The sequence below is a fragment of the Lissotriton vulgaris genome, chromosome 12, assembly GCF_964263255.1.
Source record: "Lissotriton vulgaris chromosome 12, aLisVul1.2, whole genome shotgun sequence".
In the NCBI taxonomy this organism is placed as follows: Eukaryota; Metazoa; Chordata; class Amphibia; order Caudata; family Salamandridae; genus Lissotriton; species Lissotriton vulgaris.
The window spans coordinates 66,821,314-66,837,910 of record NC_141700.1 but is presented as its reverse complement, the minus strand read 5'-3'; the positions used below and the strand labels follow the sequence as shown (position 1 = coordinate 66,837,910).

Here is a 16,597-nt window from a genome sequence, read left to right as displayed (position 1 = left end):
GCGCTTATCGCCCCACTTACACATACTTGAAGCAGACATAATTCTAAAAAGTAGCTGGGTGTGGGTTAACATATTGGAGAGATATGTAAAAAATCACAAAGGTTTGACTTTGTGGGTGTTCACCGCGGTGGAAGTGATCGCTACTTTAACACTGTACCAGGAGCGGCTGGTGACATTTGAAAGTGGTTGGGCGTAAAATGATTGGCATACTGCGCTGTGAGCCCGAACCACCATAAGAGAAAATTTTGAAAAAAGAGAAGAAAAATGGTGCATTTTCAAGCAAATTTGAGAAAGCAATTGCCAGCAGTCAGCAGACAGTCACTAACTCACTACACGCACCAGCACTAGGTCTAGTGTGACTGTGTGCGCCGGTGACGTGGGCTGTGCTGCGCCTGGGACGTCACCACACACACAGCCATGGCCAATCGCTACTGCATGGCTTCACTGAAGTCACACAGTGATTGGCCATAAATCTGTAATGACAGGTACACAGGTATTACTGCACAGTAATTACCACAGTATGTAGAATGGTAATATTTAAAGACTGTAGAAGTGGGTGCCTTAATTCCTCCTTCTCTACCTTCATTCCCTGCTCAACCTGCCCTTCTTTCTGTACTTGGCCTTTCCATCCTACCTTCTCTCTTCCTTCCTCCTTTCCTCTCCTCTCCCATCCCCTACCCCTCGTCTCCTCTCCTCCTCTGCCAGTCACCCTCCCCAGTCCAGCCCGCCCCTCCTCTCCTTAGCTCCACTTCCTTCATGTACTCTCCTCCCCTTCTCTACCCTTCCCACTACCCTCCTCTCCTCCCCTCCCCTCAATTCTCCTCTCTCTACTCTTCTCTCTCTTCTCTCCTTCTCCTCCTTCCCTCCCATCCTGCCCCCCCCCCCCTCCTCAGCTCTCCTCTCCTTCTTTTCCCTCCTTTCTTCCCGTTTCCAGAAGGGGCCCTGGCACTCGTCTCGCAGGCCTCATAGTCAGTTTTCCAGGCCTCCTCCTAATGTTCCGTTTTGCGCGGACACAAGTTTTATCATAAGAGGTGCGAGCCGGCAATTAGTCTGTGCGAGTGTTGCAATGAAGGACAACATAAATAGAATAACTTCAAGTGTGAAGTTTATTGCAAGATGGAAAAGTTAAGGTGGTCACAGTGACGACATGACGAAGCCAGCCAGCAGACAGTCACTGAACTCACTACACGCACCAGCACAGGGTCTAGCGTGACTGTGTGCGCCGGTGAAGTGGCTGCACTGCGCCTGGGGGGGCACAGTTAGTATTCGCCATGATCGCCCAACCCCCGGGCTTCAGTAGCGTGACGCGTGAGGTGAGGAAGGAGTCGAAGACGGAAGGTCAAGGTAAGGAGCATTGGCAAATACAATTGCATTTTGCGTGCTTAGCGTGCGTGCGTCCATGTGGCTTAGTGGGGCTACGCCCCAACGCCCCAATGGACGCACCGCGCCTGCAACTGTACCTCTGTGACACTCCTGTGGAAACAAACATGGCTTCCTTTCTGCACTCAGAAAGAGCCAGCTCTGAGCGACAAATGTAAAGATCGTGATTCTGTGACTCGGGATTTGGGATTTGGGGTTTACAGGGGAACTTTTTTTGCACATGTAAGTGCTGTGGGTTAGAGATTGTGCCCTTCACAGTCCGAATCTAGCAATGGAACAATGCTAGTATGTGGCGGAAACCAAGCAGAGTCTTATTTTAAGAGGTCCTTAATTTTTCAACATCTCAAACGGCCCTGTCGTTCCTCCCTTACTGACGCACAATAATCCATCTAAAAAATGGAAATACTGATACACCTTAAACACTTCAACAATAGTAATAATAATACATGTTTTACATTCTGCTTGAACCACACTCTCTAAGTCTCGTAGACTTTACTACCACTCCTCTTAATGGAACTCTTGTCATGGGCCTCGAAAGAAAGAAAAAAACGGAGTCTACCCAGCAGAATTCAAACCTGTGTCATTAATATACATGTCAGTGGAAAGCAATTTAAGCCATTTTAATACCTAATAAACTCTAGCAGCACTTGAAAAGCTCCCAAGGGCAAAAATTCGGAAATAACCTTGAATTGAGACCACATATTCTGATTCGAATCACCCCCTGAATATATGCTTGTATGTCTCAGCCGGTGCTTCGGCTTGGAAGCTTCCATGAAGTTACCCTTCAGCCCCCGTTCTCTGCATCACTGGCCCCTTCTGCAGCTGGGTGGCTCCAAATTAAAACCAAAGCCTGGTCCTGGCAGGCAGGGCATCAAATATTCATGGGCGGCATGCTGCTTTCACGCTAAATTATGTCTCGGTTTTCATTGGCGCTTGTTTGTGCGGGTCTTTCCTTTAAAGCGTCGAGACGTGAAGTCTGCACTTGCAGCCGGAACCAAAGGTGAGGAGGGATCCGAAAGGGGGCTACACCGAGCCGGGCTGGGAAATCTATCTTCCCGCGCTCCGGCGGCCGAGGGGGAGCCTGCGAGGCTGTCGATAGAAGCAATCTTTGAGGAGCCGACACCTCTGCAGGCCTCCCTGCCCTGCCTGCGCAGTAAACTCCAGGGAGCAGGCTGGCGCTGGGCGGGAGGACGGGCCGCAGAACCCGGAAGAGGCCCGCGCGTCCGCGGCTCACTGCGTGCAAGGGTGGGTTCCTTTCACTATCTTGTGCAGACCGAGGGGAGCAGTGTCTGTGGAATCCAGGCAAACCGAACCACCAGTAATGCGCATGGATTCGTTTCTTTGGGAAGGAATCATGACTGGTACTGAGTATCCGCAGTACCATGTTGACCACCCACGAAGAATCCCCCCTTCCACCTCTTTCCATCTCCAGCAGCTTAGTCAGGGCCCTCTCTGCAATTCTCACCCCCAGCCCCCTTCCCCCTGCACACCCACTCTTGGTGCTTTCTCACGGTTCTCCTCGTTTCTCACCATTTCTTCTCCACTCCTACTCCCCTCACAGTAAGGGCCAGGAATGCCATTCCCCTTACCCTGAGATCCACTCAAAACGACCTTGTCCTCCACAAGAACCTCAATATCTGGCTCTTCGCAAATTCTTTTCTCTAAGACTCTGACCATGCAACCTCCCCGGTGCTGGATATCAGCACCCAGACACCGGAAGCTGACCAAGCGACCTCCTCGGGGCTGGATATCAGTGTCAAGACACCGTTGGCTGACCAAGCAACCGCCTCCGAGCTGGATATCAGCGCCAAGAAACCGGAGGCTGACCAAGCAACCTCCCCGGTGCTGGATATCAGCACCCAGACACCGGAGGCTGACCAAGCGACCTCCTCGGGGCTGGATATCAGTGTCAAGACACCGTTGGCTGACCAAGCATCCGCCTCCGAGCTGGATATCAGTGCCAAGTAACCGGAGGCTGACCAAGAAACCGGACGCTGACCAAGCAACCTCCTCGGAGCTGGATATCAGCGCCAAGAAACCGGAGGCTGACCAAGCAACCTCCTAAGGGCTGGATATCGTGCCAAGACACCGGAGGCTGACCAAGCAACCTCCTCGGGGCTGAATATCACCACCAAGACACTGGAGGCTGACCAAGCAACCTCCTCGGGGCTGGATATCAGCGTCAAGACATCGGAGGCTGACCAAGCAACCTCCTCGGGGCTGAATATCAGCCTCGAGACACTGGAGGCTGACCAAGCAACCTCCCTGGGGCTGGATATCAGCGTCAAGACACCAGATGATGACCAAGCAACCTCCTCCAGGCTGAATATCAGCACCAAGACACTGGAGGCTGGCCAAGCAACCTTCTCTGGGCTGGATATCAGCGCCGAGACACTGGAGGCTGACCAAGCAACCTTCCCGGGGCTGGATATCAGCGCCAAGACACAGTAGGCTGACCAAGTAGCCTCCTTGGGCTGGTTATCAGTGCTAAGACACTGGAGGCTGACCAAGCAACCTCCTCGGGGTTGGATATCAGCACCGAGACACTGGAGGCTGACCAAGCAACCTCCTCGGGGCTGGATATCAGCGTCAAGACATCGGAGGCTGACCAAGCAACCTCCTCTGGGCTGAATATCAGCCTCGAGACACTGGAGGCTGACCAAGCAACTTCCCCGGGGCTGGATATCAGCACCGAGACACTGGAGGCTGACCAAGCAACCTCCTCGGGGCTGGATAGCAGCGTCAAGACATCGGAGGCTGACCAAGCAACCTCCTCGGGGCTGAATATCAGCCTCGAGACACTGGAGGCTGACCAAGCAACCTCCTCTGGGCTATATATCAGCGCCAAAACACCAGAGGCTGACCAAGCAACCTCCCCGGGGCTGGATATCAGCGCCAAGACACCAGATGCTGACCAAGCAACCTCCTCCAGGCTGAATATCAGCACCAAGACACTGGAGGCTGGCCAAGCAACCTTCTCTGGGCTGGATATCAGCACCGAGACACTGGAGGCTGACCAAGCAACCTCCTCTGGGCTATATATCAGCGCCAAAACACCGGAGGCTGACCAAGCAACCTCCTCGGTGTTGGATATCAGCGCCAAGACACCGGAGGCTGACCAAGCAACCTCCCCGGGGCTGGATATCAGCGCTGAGACACTGGAGGCTGACCAAGCAACTTCCCCGGGGCTGGATATCAGCACCGAGACACTGGAGGCTGACCAAGCACCTCCTCTGGGCTATATATCAGCGCCAAGACACCGGAAGCTGACCAAGCAACCTCCTCAAGGCTGGATATCAGCGCCAAGACACCGGTGACCAGAATAATCACTGCTCTTTAAAACTATCTTCAGCACCATAACATTACGAGCCAGTACCACCAATCCGTGTCCTAAAGAACAACCCACGCAATCTTTCCCAAAATTCACCCTGGCCTATGAGTTTCACCCTGCAGGCCTCCATTTCCCTTTTTCATTGGAAGTGAAGGCAATGGCCCTAATGCCTGCATGGCTGCTTCTGTTTCGTGCTATGCAGCTCGACTGTTGCATTGCAGCTGCTCCAGACTTAGTTAGATTGTTCTGCCTCTGTGCTAAGTATGCCCCCACTGTCTGCTGGCCTTACATGCTTTGCCTCCCAACTTTTCTGGGACTTTAATGTAATATTCTGTGTCCTGCAACATGAAACCTATGTTGTTGCATTTTCTATATCATCTATTTTGTAGTAGTAAAAACAAATTATAACCATTTCTGCCCCAAACATATAATATTACCAGAGCTGACACTCTCCCTAGAGAGAGAAGGGGTGACCGGCTCTAAAGTGAGAGATACAGTGCTGTCCTGTGACCCTTCTGAAACTCCCATCAGTGGTGTCAGTTTGATTTTGGATGGTGTGGGCTATGCCAGTTAGCAATGCAACTTGGTGTCTCTGTATTTGCTGAACTACCTCTGTGCACCACACACCGAAGTAGCTTTAGCAACTGTCTGCTGTCTTGATCTCAGGTGTTCATCAAGAACCCTGCTCTAGATTCAGAAGAACAGGCGGAACTAAGCAGTTCTCCTTTAAGACAATGCAGGGGGCAGTGCACGTCTGAGTGAGGAGGATTCACTGCAAAACACGGCTCTGGTCATTTCCTTGTGAGCGGGGATTAAAGTACCCAGACTCCACTCTGATTCAGCGCTTTAGTGCCGAGTGATGTTGGCAAGCGATTGAAACCTCAGCAAATCACCAGCTCTTAAGCAAAACGTGTTGAAAATTGCAGGTTGTATTGCAGACAAATTGGAGACAGGAAGAGTGCCAAGGCTTGGAAACAAAGGAGGGCGGTGAGGCAAGGAGCAAGAGAGCGGGAGACTGATGCTGGCATAAATAAGGCTGAGGCTGTTAGCTGAGCTACAGGAGCCAGAAGATTGAAGGAGGTGGACTCATTTAGACTTAAAATATCTTGAAGGGTATTTTTATGGCTACTGGCTCCTTTCAGGCTGCCTTCTAGAAATTAATCTCCAAACGATTTAAATTGGTGTGGGCTGACTGCCAGCAACTATTTCACCTCAATAAGTAATCTTGGAAGGCGATGTTAAAGTGTGCTGACTCTACATATAGTGTCAGAACTCGCTAGGGCCTTCATTACGAGTGGGCAGGTAAATGGAAGGTTGTTTACCCAGATCTAGAGTTATCGATAACAAGGGGACAGGAAATTCAAAGGGCTGGGCAAAAATAGCCAAAAAAGTTTGACTCTAATGATCCACTAAGAAATGAAACATTATGAGAAGAATATGTAAATCTGTTACATTTTCCTGATAGTGCCTCCTTTTACTGTGGACTTTCATCCAAAGATTTTGGCTCCTTTTAGGCACTGAATTTTCCAGGTAAAAGTATACACATCTTTGGTTTTCCCATAAATCTAATACAATTATGTGGTCACTCGTTATAAGGACCTAAGGATCCAGTTCTTGTGGCTACATATTTATTAGGGTGCAAAATAGCCCTCACAATTGTGAAGTTGCAGTTTTCGTACCTTGAGGTCCCGCTTCATAAATGAGTTCAGCGGCAGACTGAGGGCCTGGCAACAAACATTCTACGCAGGACAAAACACATCCTATGAACCAGGATGTTGCAGTGGCGCAATTGTGCTGGTTTCAGCACACTCGTGCACCAGCACCCAGGTCACCCATTGCAGCAGATTGAATGAAGGAATGATTGGGGATTTATAAAGTGCACTGTCACGCTAACAAATGAGCATCCTGGCGCTGGTTCTGAACAGCAGTGTAAGCCTTTACCCTAGCCTTAAAGGTGTGGTTTAAATGACCTAGTGACAAAGCGCACAAGAGGATGGAGACAGCCATGTCTTTGGGGTCTTTTTAAAAGCATCGGGATGCATTGGCAATTGATACCATGCTCTGGTGCCTTTTACAGTGACGGACTTTCCACCTCCAGTTTCTAACCCATTCGACGCTCATGACGAGCTCAGCTCGTCATGAGTTACGGTTCTCGTACGCTCATGACGAGCTCAGCTCGTCATGTAACGCGGGTTTTTTAAAAAGTCAGCGCGCAGCGGGAAAAGCCGCCGCGCGCATGGTGTTAATCTATGAGAGGGGATTTAAATTTGGGGATCTCGGTGTTTTCAGGGTCTGATAATGTCTGGTTCTGGACGTGAGATACTTCAATCCTGTGGCCGTAAAAGCCCTAAAGACTAGCAGCAGTGTCTTAAACAAGATTCTTTTTTGTATGTGTAGCCAGTGAAGGCTTTCTAATGCGCCTGATGTCAAACTCCCTTGAGGGAGGTGTAGCACCATTCTGGCTGCTGCATGTTGGGCCACCTGAAATGTATGTTTTAGCTGTTTTGCACATCCCACATACAATAATCCAATCTTGAAGTGATAAGCGCAAATGTTAGTCTTCCTGGCATTCAGGGGAAGAAAATGAAGACATTTCTTAAGGGATTTGATTAGGTTGAAACACATCCCAGCTACTGCCGCTGCTTGGTGTTGAAAGGATAGTTCTGTGTCAAATGCAACCCCCAAATTCTTGGCAACTTTAACCATTTCTGGTGCAGGCGGGACTGAGTTTGGCCACCAACGTGTAGTAGAAGAACGATTCGATTTTTCAAAGAGAAGAATTGCCGTTTTCTCACAGTTGCATTTCAAGTGATGAGAGACCTTTTTGGAAGTTCAATTCTGGACCAATTGACCCCTTATCTAGAGAAAGGATTAACTGGGTGTCACCCGCGTATGATGTAGTTGCGATTCCATAGGAGTCAATTAGCGTGATAAGAAGAGCAATGTAGATATTAAAAAGGGCAGGGCTGAGGGAATGTCCCTATGGTACGCCCCTGGTAATCAGTTTTTCTTTGTAGGTAAATTCCCCTCGGGCCTCCATTTCTCTCCTATTAGTTGAAAATTATCTGAGTCAAGATAAGGTTGTGTGGGAGTATATATATGGGCCATAAAGACCCTTTACATGTCAATGCAAAAAATGTAATTCCCACCCGTAGCTTAGGAGTGGAAATATAAGGATGTACTCCACCTTTTATGGATTTCATGAGCAGGCAGGTATGGATTCCACAGAGTAGGCAGTGCAAATTGTGCCTTTCTGTGTGCAGCCTGGTTAAGAAGAAGTGCAACAGCAGCAGGTTTCAGTGCATTACTCTGTGAAATAAGTTTGTGTTGGAATCTGTGCTTGCATTACCTTCTGGCACAACCCTTAGCACTAATTGTGTACCAAGGGGCAAAGGCATGTCTGAAGGTCAGTAAACACATTCAGCCTATTTTGCGTGCACATGCTTTCTCCTTTAGAGTTAGTGTATGTCCTAGTGCAAAGTGCTCCAGAAAAGAGTAGTTACAAGTGAAAATCTGTTCGTATGGACACACTTTGTGATTCTGTTCTTGACTCTGTCTTCTTAAAGTTTTTTATCACGTCATTCTACCATCTAAGATTTGATTAACACAGCCTAGGGGGCAATTCACAATTGCATTTATGAGTACAGGAAGTCGTACTACAGGAGGACTCTGTTGCATGTTCTTATTTCCTTTTATTTATTTATTTATGCATGCATTTGCGAGTCAGCAACAAAAATCCAACTCCATAATAATAAAAGTGCAAAGAGTGCTCAATCCTTTTTATTTGTACTAATTGTATATGAATATTCCCTAAATATTCCCATTCTATTCCCGCTTTAATTGTGATGGGGCTGATTCACAAAGGCATGTAAAAGTATGTAAAATAGTACTGCAGGATTATTACTTTACGTACTGCAAAATCCTTTGTGAATTGACGCCATAGTCGCGACTTGCTGCACTCGTTATATCTCGGTGCAGCGCACCCACATAGCTCTGCTGGGGCCCCCTAATGCTGACCTCAGCAAACTGCTGCGCTGGTAATGAACCAGCACACATCATCATCTGCGCGCTCACATTAAGACCAGAGGATACCCCCTGCACCGTTTAATGTCACCGAACACGAATACGCCTCTTTCAGACCCACTCCGCCGAGCAATGGCTCCACCCACCCAGTTGTTAAACCAATCACGAAACAATGGCATATGTAAGCCTGCCCCAGTTACAGCGACAGTCACAGCTGTAAATAGAGTGGCGTGGAGCGCCAATTGATTTTGTTTTCACGGTGCTGTAATTAGACGATGTGGGAAAGGAAGGTTGTGCTGCCTCAGCAAAAAAAAAACAACCCTACTGTCTGATTTAAAAGACCATGTCACCCACCAGAAGGTCTTCCCGTGTTTTCTCAGCAGGGAATTTTTCTGACATGGGGCCTACCTTTCTAGAGCAGAGTTATCTTTATCAGGCTTAAGATGCCTCGTGTTTGGTCTTATTTAGTTCTCATTCTCTCAATATATTGTTGCATCCGTGCCACTCCTTTTCATCTTCCCTCTTTATTATCCCAATCTGAGTCTCCCATTGTGATCCACACACAACACCGCGTCTCTTCCCTTGCCTTCTCACAGGATCTCTGTCTTAGGCTTTCATCTTTTTGTGCTAGTGTCTTGCTTTCTAATCTCTAGATTTCCTGCCTTGCCCCCAAAAAGGCAAGGCCTTCTCTTGTAACAATTTTGTGTGGCTCCTGAGTTGCGCGTTTCGAACGCCCATATCCACAAAGTCACTCTTGTTCCGGGTAGAGGGTAGAGGGCAATGTCAAACCTTGTAGTGCTGCTTCATTTCAGTGGTTTTTAATGGGAGACCTCACCATCATGCTGTAATTCTTGATGTTTTCTAGAAAATTACTTGCAATCGTAATCTTGTTCCTTACAGTGAATTGAGCTGGATATGCCTTCAATATACATATAGTCATTCATCGTCCCCTCTTTCACTTAAGATAGCAGAAGGTTGCTGCACGTAAAAGATCGCTGCTCAGTGGTGAGATTTGTAGATCCTCTGGCAGGTGCATCTTAAAAAGGTCAATTAGATGCAAGACTATGCACATTAGGATTTTTCACCCTCTCGCTCGGGGTCGCCAACATATATATCTTGTGCACTATAATTCCAAGGAATACACCATCTAATGGCCAACCACAGAATTCCAAGCTCCATGGATCATGGAAGAAGACTGATTATCACCTCAAGGCATCTTTGTTGTCGTGTGGTCTTCTCAACAATAAATGTACAGGAGTTGAGAGCATACCCATACCTGTGTGCTCATTTTTGTGGGTAGAGGTACAGATATGCCCTGCAAAACATCGAGCATGAAACCCTCTGCTCTGTCTCCACAATGCAAAACCCAATCCTTTTATAACTTGGGCACTTACACATTTTGGGCTGTGTAGCTCAGTGTACACAGCCATGAACTGGTAGCTCATGTTCTTCGACGTAAATAGAGATTTTTTTCGCCCTGCTGCTTCTGTCCTATTGAGGGATGATGAGCTCAGGATTGCCAGCTAGCAAGAACAGCTTCACCAAGAAAGCAACGTTTTTTGTTCAAACAAATGTATGGGATCTGTGGCAATGAATTCAACCGCCTATAGTAGTATACCTTTGTGTATTATGAACCCTTCCTGATGGTTAAGAACCCCAATTTGGTAGAAATGGTAGACGGACACACAAAAATATGGGTCAAATAAGTACTTGCATGATTTTACTCAACCACCCACACCACTCCTTGGATTAAAGGAGATAACACTCAGGGCCCACGTCGCCTTTTTTGAACATGGGAGTTTTTATCAGCCCCAGAATATCAACATTTGCAGATTGTATCAAGCAGAAGACCTGCTGATGTGATTCAGTTGCACGTGTAAACTTTAGGGTTGCCTCAGTCAACTTTTCAGCTGTGTATTACTGGCCAAGAGAGCAGTGATATTTGCATCAGAAGTGGCATTCAACATACCATTCACACATGGATGTGTGACCTAATCACACATGCTTTTGCAACGCATGCCTTACAATGCGGGCAATACAACGAATGCGTCGTTATCACTCGTTCCATTACAACTCAAGTCGTTACAACTAATTGCCTTAGGGAAGCGCATGGACTGTGGAATAGTATATTTTACTATTCCAACTCCAGTCTGTGCAACCGTAGTTTGCGCTCCCTAAAGCAAGTCGTTGTAACAACTTGCATGTTAATGGAATGGGCGGTAACAACACGTTCGTTGTAGTGCCTGCATGCATTGTAATGGCCCTGTTTAGTTCTGTCTGCATTGTAAACGCTGTTTCCCTTCACACACCAATGCTTGAAAGATTGAGAACCGAAAGCACTTGCTAGGGTTTTATTAAGTTGGCAAACAGGGTGTTACATGAAAAATATATATTAGATGTGACTTGTGTAACAAGAGTGGAGCACTTACAGCTAAGTTGATGTACACAGTTCTTACATTGAGCGCTTTTTCAAATGTTTAATCTGCCGATTGAATTCTCAGTATAGTGGGAAGAAAGTAGAATTGTATGTTTAAATTTAAGTTGAAAGCGTTCCTTAATGGGAGTTCTTGCAGGTAGATTGTTGCCTGTCACTATGCATTGTAAGGAAGAGCCTTCTTCTGTGGGCACTACTGCTTACTCAGTGGTCACTACTTAATAATCAGAAGCTGGCAGAAAGTGGTGATGTGTAAATGTGTGGTATTGGTTGCGTTAACAATGTCCTTTCTTTTTCTATGCGCAGCCTGCAAACGCAAAGAGCAAGAGCAGCAGAAGGATCGGAACATGCAGCCTAAGAAACAGCGCCTGGTCTTCACCGACCTACAGCGTCGCACCCTGATCGCCATATTCAAAGAGAACAAGCGCCCCTCCAAGGAAATGCAGATCACCATCTCACAGCAGCTAGGCTTGGAGCTCAACACGGTCAGCAACTTCTTCATGAACGCCCGCCGGCGGTGCATGAACCGGTGGCAGGAGGATCCCGGTGCCAACCCTGGCATGCCCTCATCATCTGGTGGCACCTTTTCCAAAGCATGAGCTTTTGTTCTCTCCTTTCTTTCATTTTTTCAACTCCAGCATTTTACAGTATGGACAACGACAACTAAATAATGAGACTCTAGATAATGCGGCAAACAAATAAGGGCAATCCAGTGGAGGTTTTGGAGACTATACCTAACTACATCCTAAAAAAACAATCACAAGCATGTCAGCATATTCGCCGATCCTCCTGCAACATTAGTAATGCACTTCACTCATCGTGGCGACGGAATCATCTTCTTGTAATATTGTTGCCCCGGCTCCTTGGAATCCCAAGCAAAGGAAGCAGACTCCCAGCTCTGTTTAATTCACCAAAAACTGGAACATTCTAACATCACACACTAATTTGTCTTTGGAGGCAAATTAATTGAAACTTTTTTTTAAGAAGTCCCTTACCTTGTGATCCATTGCAGATCTGCCAAATGTGTTTGTACTGCAAGGTGCCACCTTCAAGTTGACATTTGTTCAGAATTTTCATCATGTGTCCCTCCGACGAAGAGGCTATCCAAAATCAGCCGCTCAATGTTTGGGGTCTTTTAAAGAACAACATGTACATATATAAATAAATATTTTTCCATAATGCAAACAAAGCCACCCGTCAGACGACCGATGTCCATCACGATCATCCCCTTACAGATGAGTCTTGAGTACCTGATCCTGGATAAAATATGAAGGGACAGGAAAAGTCCAGAAGACCATCAACCCCTGACTCTTTCTACGTAACAGTGCTGAACTCAATCAATTAAGATAACCACAGTAAATGGATACTGAAGGCACAGCCGTGCTTATTTGTCACTTCTGGCAGTCAAGAAATGTGTCATTAGGTAAAACCTGAAAAGACACCCACTGCGAAGCCACCAACTGCACAAGCGCCAATATAAACTAAAGGAAGTGTCCCGGGATGCCAACGGAAATGTAGGCCAAAGGGGTAAACCTTTGGCTAACTTATTCGCCACGTCAATGCATTATGGGTAAAACCTTTTGGCATCTCTGAATTTCTAATGAACATAGTGGTCACCTTATCCAAATACGTTCAAGATTGAATCCTCAAGATATTTTGGGGTAAAAAAAATCAAATTGTGTGTTGTCCACAAAAAGACTGCACATAGCGAGCGTCATGCAACCCTACAGGGCAACGCAAGACTGCCTTGCCCTGGCCTCTGGGCACATCAGGTGAGGCCAAGGCAGCAATGTGGGGTTGCCACTGTTCACAATCCGTTTGGACATGCCAAACACCCACTTATATACAGTGAATGGGTGTTCAGGACAGTTGCAGGAAACTGCTTACACATTTGAGTCACAAATATTTCTCAGAAACCAGGACAGATAGCAACCTACCCCAGGAAGAGGGGAAATAATCTCTGTTGCACTGTGCCACTTCAAAGGTAACGCGGGTCTACAAGCACATTCAAAACCGACTTACAAAAAAATAAACCAGATTTTTGTTTTCGTTTTGGGCAAAACAGTGGTGTTGAAAGGTCGGCCATGTTCAACAGTGTCTAAAAAAATAAAATGGCAGCGCCTCAAGGAACCTGGCTGTGCTTCAAGCGCTAATAAATCTTAAAGGATTTGCAATTTTTTATTTTAACCTGATGGAAGTATTATGGTCTCTTCTACCAAAGAGCAGGTTAGCCCTCCCACTTGAAAAAGTAAGTCCCCACAAGGCGACTAATGCAACACCGCACAGTTCGGGAAGGAAAGCCAGCCACAAACATTGGAAATGGTGACAGTGAATCTTGAAGGGAGAAGAATGGTTCTTTTTTTCGTGCCAATAGCAACTGCCTTAATGCTAATCATGGAAGATGGTACTATAGATAACAGAAACTCATTTTGTTTTTGTTCTCACGATGATTCGTGTGCCATAAAATGCAGACACAATCCAAGGCCGGAAAATGGAGAATCCTTCCAAGACCTCCCTCATACTTCAAAAAGGTTCCTGGGTCCTAGCAGGAGCTCCTTCTGGAATCTATAGGGTGAAAGGTATTGCCTCTGCACCCCGTACCCAGTCAGTACGGGAGAGGGGCAGGACAATTACGAACCAAAAATGATACTATTTAAATGATGCGGGTAATATATAGTACCATCTCAGATGTGTTTATTCTGAATAGTTTCTATTCACTTTACAACAAACGTGTTTGTGCAACAGTTCGGCACCTTGTTGAAAAAAAAACTGTCAATGTATATATAAATACATATATATAAACCAAAAAACGAGAAAAAAAACCCTTCACTTGGGAAACAAAGTTCAAGGTTTGAAACAAATGTTGAGTTTCACTCTGAAGGGTAAAGGACAAGAAGTAAAAAAAGATAAAGCTACTACCAAAGAGAGAACAGAATCTGGAGATGCAAACTACAGGCAGGTTTTTTTTGTGTGTTGCCAAAAAAGCAAAGGGGAGGAAAAAAGAGTTTCCCTATAAATTGCTCCTTGTTGTTCCTGTGATGTGGTGACGATGATGCTGAGGAAGACGGAATCTTGAACCAAACCTTCAGTAGTAGCACTAGTATTGCATATATTTCTACCCTGGGGGAAGTGAATGATATTTTGCTCATAAACTTCTCTCCGCTCAAAAAAGAACCATACATAAACAAGACATTTCTAGTGAGAACCCTGTTGAGAAAGGCTACCTCACTCGAGTTTTCAATGTGTGATTGAGAAAAAAAAATCACGTCTGATACCAAAGATTTTGTTCCCACTTGCCTGGTCTGTGCTGGAAACTGCACTTTCCCGCTACCTTTGTCACAGGTTCATGCATAAACCTCTATACATCCACCCTCTACTTTTGTTGTGTGTTGACTCTTTACCTGACTGTCCTTCCTTCTCACCCCTCTCTTAACATACACACACTCTCTCTCTCTCTCTCTCTCTCTCTTTCTCTCATATATATATATATCTCAAATACCCTTCAGCCAGCGTCCTGTTTCCAAAAGGTTGACTCCATTTTCTGCATATGGCACAAACTGTTGCGAGGCAGGTTCCTGGTGGCTTACAGATATTGGAAGTAGAAGGTTAGAGTGCTGGATGAGTGCCTTTTCCTTGTACTAAAGGTGTGATCATTTCACAAACTCCTACGCTTTTGCTCTAGACTCTCAATACCTCAGTTTTGGTGGGCCTGTTCCTCCTTGTAGCATGTGGGTGGGGTAGTTGACCAGGTATGGGTTGCATGGCATACCCTAAAACATCTTGAGTCCTAATTCTGCACCACTCAACAGACACAATTAATTACAATTTATTTAATTTTTGGCATCCCTCACCCTTACTGAGAGAAGATACATCCTCTGGAATGAAATCATACACAAACTCATATTTTAATTTCGCTGCACCGTAACACATTGTTGATCACAGCCAGTTTTTATAGCATGCACTAACCCACTCCAGCATATATATTTCCTAGAACAGGACGCTTTAGGACTAAAATAATTCAATATATGTAGAGTTTAAAAATTAAATGAGCAACCTGTAACCCTGTTACCCTTGGCATATTAATTCTCTTTCAGCTATATACAGCACCCTTTGGGAGTGGCCAATTTTGATTCAAGCAGTAAGGTGGTGTAAAATCCAAGTTTTGTCTGATGGTGTTTCATCCTTGGCACTGCTTATAGCTTAGTAGGTACATTAAAACCTAAAAAGGAAAGAAATCGGAATATAAATCTTGTGTTGATGAGTAGAAGGGTGGTAGTTCTTTCCAATTAATTGTAGCAGCCTGTGTAGAGTGGTTTCCAACTTTACCTCCCTTAACTAGCTCAAGTGCCTGTGGTCCTGGATATAGTTTGGCCATAAGAAAACACAATCTCAATGTGTATCTGTTTAATGGATAGCATGGTATGGAGAGCCTGATTCGGCCATGCATTAGACTGCGTGAGGCCCTCTTCTGTACTGGGAGTTACACTTGTGATGATCATCCTAGTTAAGTGATCCTTCCTCTTTCTACCACCCAGCATTCCCTTACAGTTTCCTGAAAGACGAACAGCACCCTCTATTTCCTCAAATACTTTTTTTTGCCTTAAGGCTGCTTTAAGGAGTGTTGTTCTTTAGTATGCGAATAGCGTGAAGCTCCAAATTGCCCCACTGCCTGGCCCAATGTAGTATAAATGTATGCACAGATACACCACAAACACTATATCCATGCTTCTTTCTCTGCATTCTCTTCAGCACGCTTGGAATAATTGATAGCTCCATCTTCAAGAAATCAGTGTGCTCTTGTTTGGGAACTTTAATTTAATAACATATTTAATTTAAATATTTGCCATTTGCTAATTTATTTGGAAAAAGAAACCTATTCCTAGATAAATATGTTTCTTAAAAACTGAGCGTTCTACATTCGATCTAAAACAGAATCATTTCCTTAGTTGTTATACCCCTTTCCCATCTGTCCTTTACCCTGGTGTTTAATACCAAAGAAAAAAACCAAAGATATTCTCCACGGCGGGGAACACAAGCCAACACAATCCTTGATTTTCAGCACAGACCTTTCAAGCCTTTGACAATTGTCTCTGAAATACCTCAAATATTTAATGTATAGTTTATGTGATTAAAATACTTAGCTAGTTTTTGGAACTCGTGACTTGAAGCTTTATACTGTTAAATTATAATTTTTTTGCAGAGATATGGCATGTTCTTTCTTTGGTGCGTTCAATTAGAGACATTTTGAATGTTCAAGGTACTGAAAAGAGCTTGTTAGTTTAAAAAGACAGAGAAATAAGAGTGGGAGGCAAGAGTGACCCAGTGGGTTTACAGATTTCACATTTAAAAAACAGTCCTTTGACAAATGACATTTCTGTTTGATCGTGTTTCTTTTTTTTCTGGTCGTGTCGAATAGGACACTAATTATA

General features: G+C 45.5%; 1 protein-coding gene across 1 annotated transcript in view; it reads left to right on the top strand.

Annotated features, from left to right (window-relative positions):
- ONECUT3 (one cut homeobox 3) overlaps positions 1-16,537 on the top strand; it is a 210,563-nt gene extending 194,026 nt beyond the window's left edge. The window contains exon 2 of the mRNA XM_086947161.1: positions 11,475-16,537. Coding sequence (XP_086803287.1) covers positions 11,475-11,767 — 293 coding nt within the window. The 3' untranslated portion in view covers positions 11,768-16,537. The remainder of the gene's footprint in view (positions 1-11,474) is intronic.
- Positions 16,538-16,597: the final 60 nt, after the last annotated feature.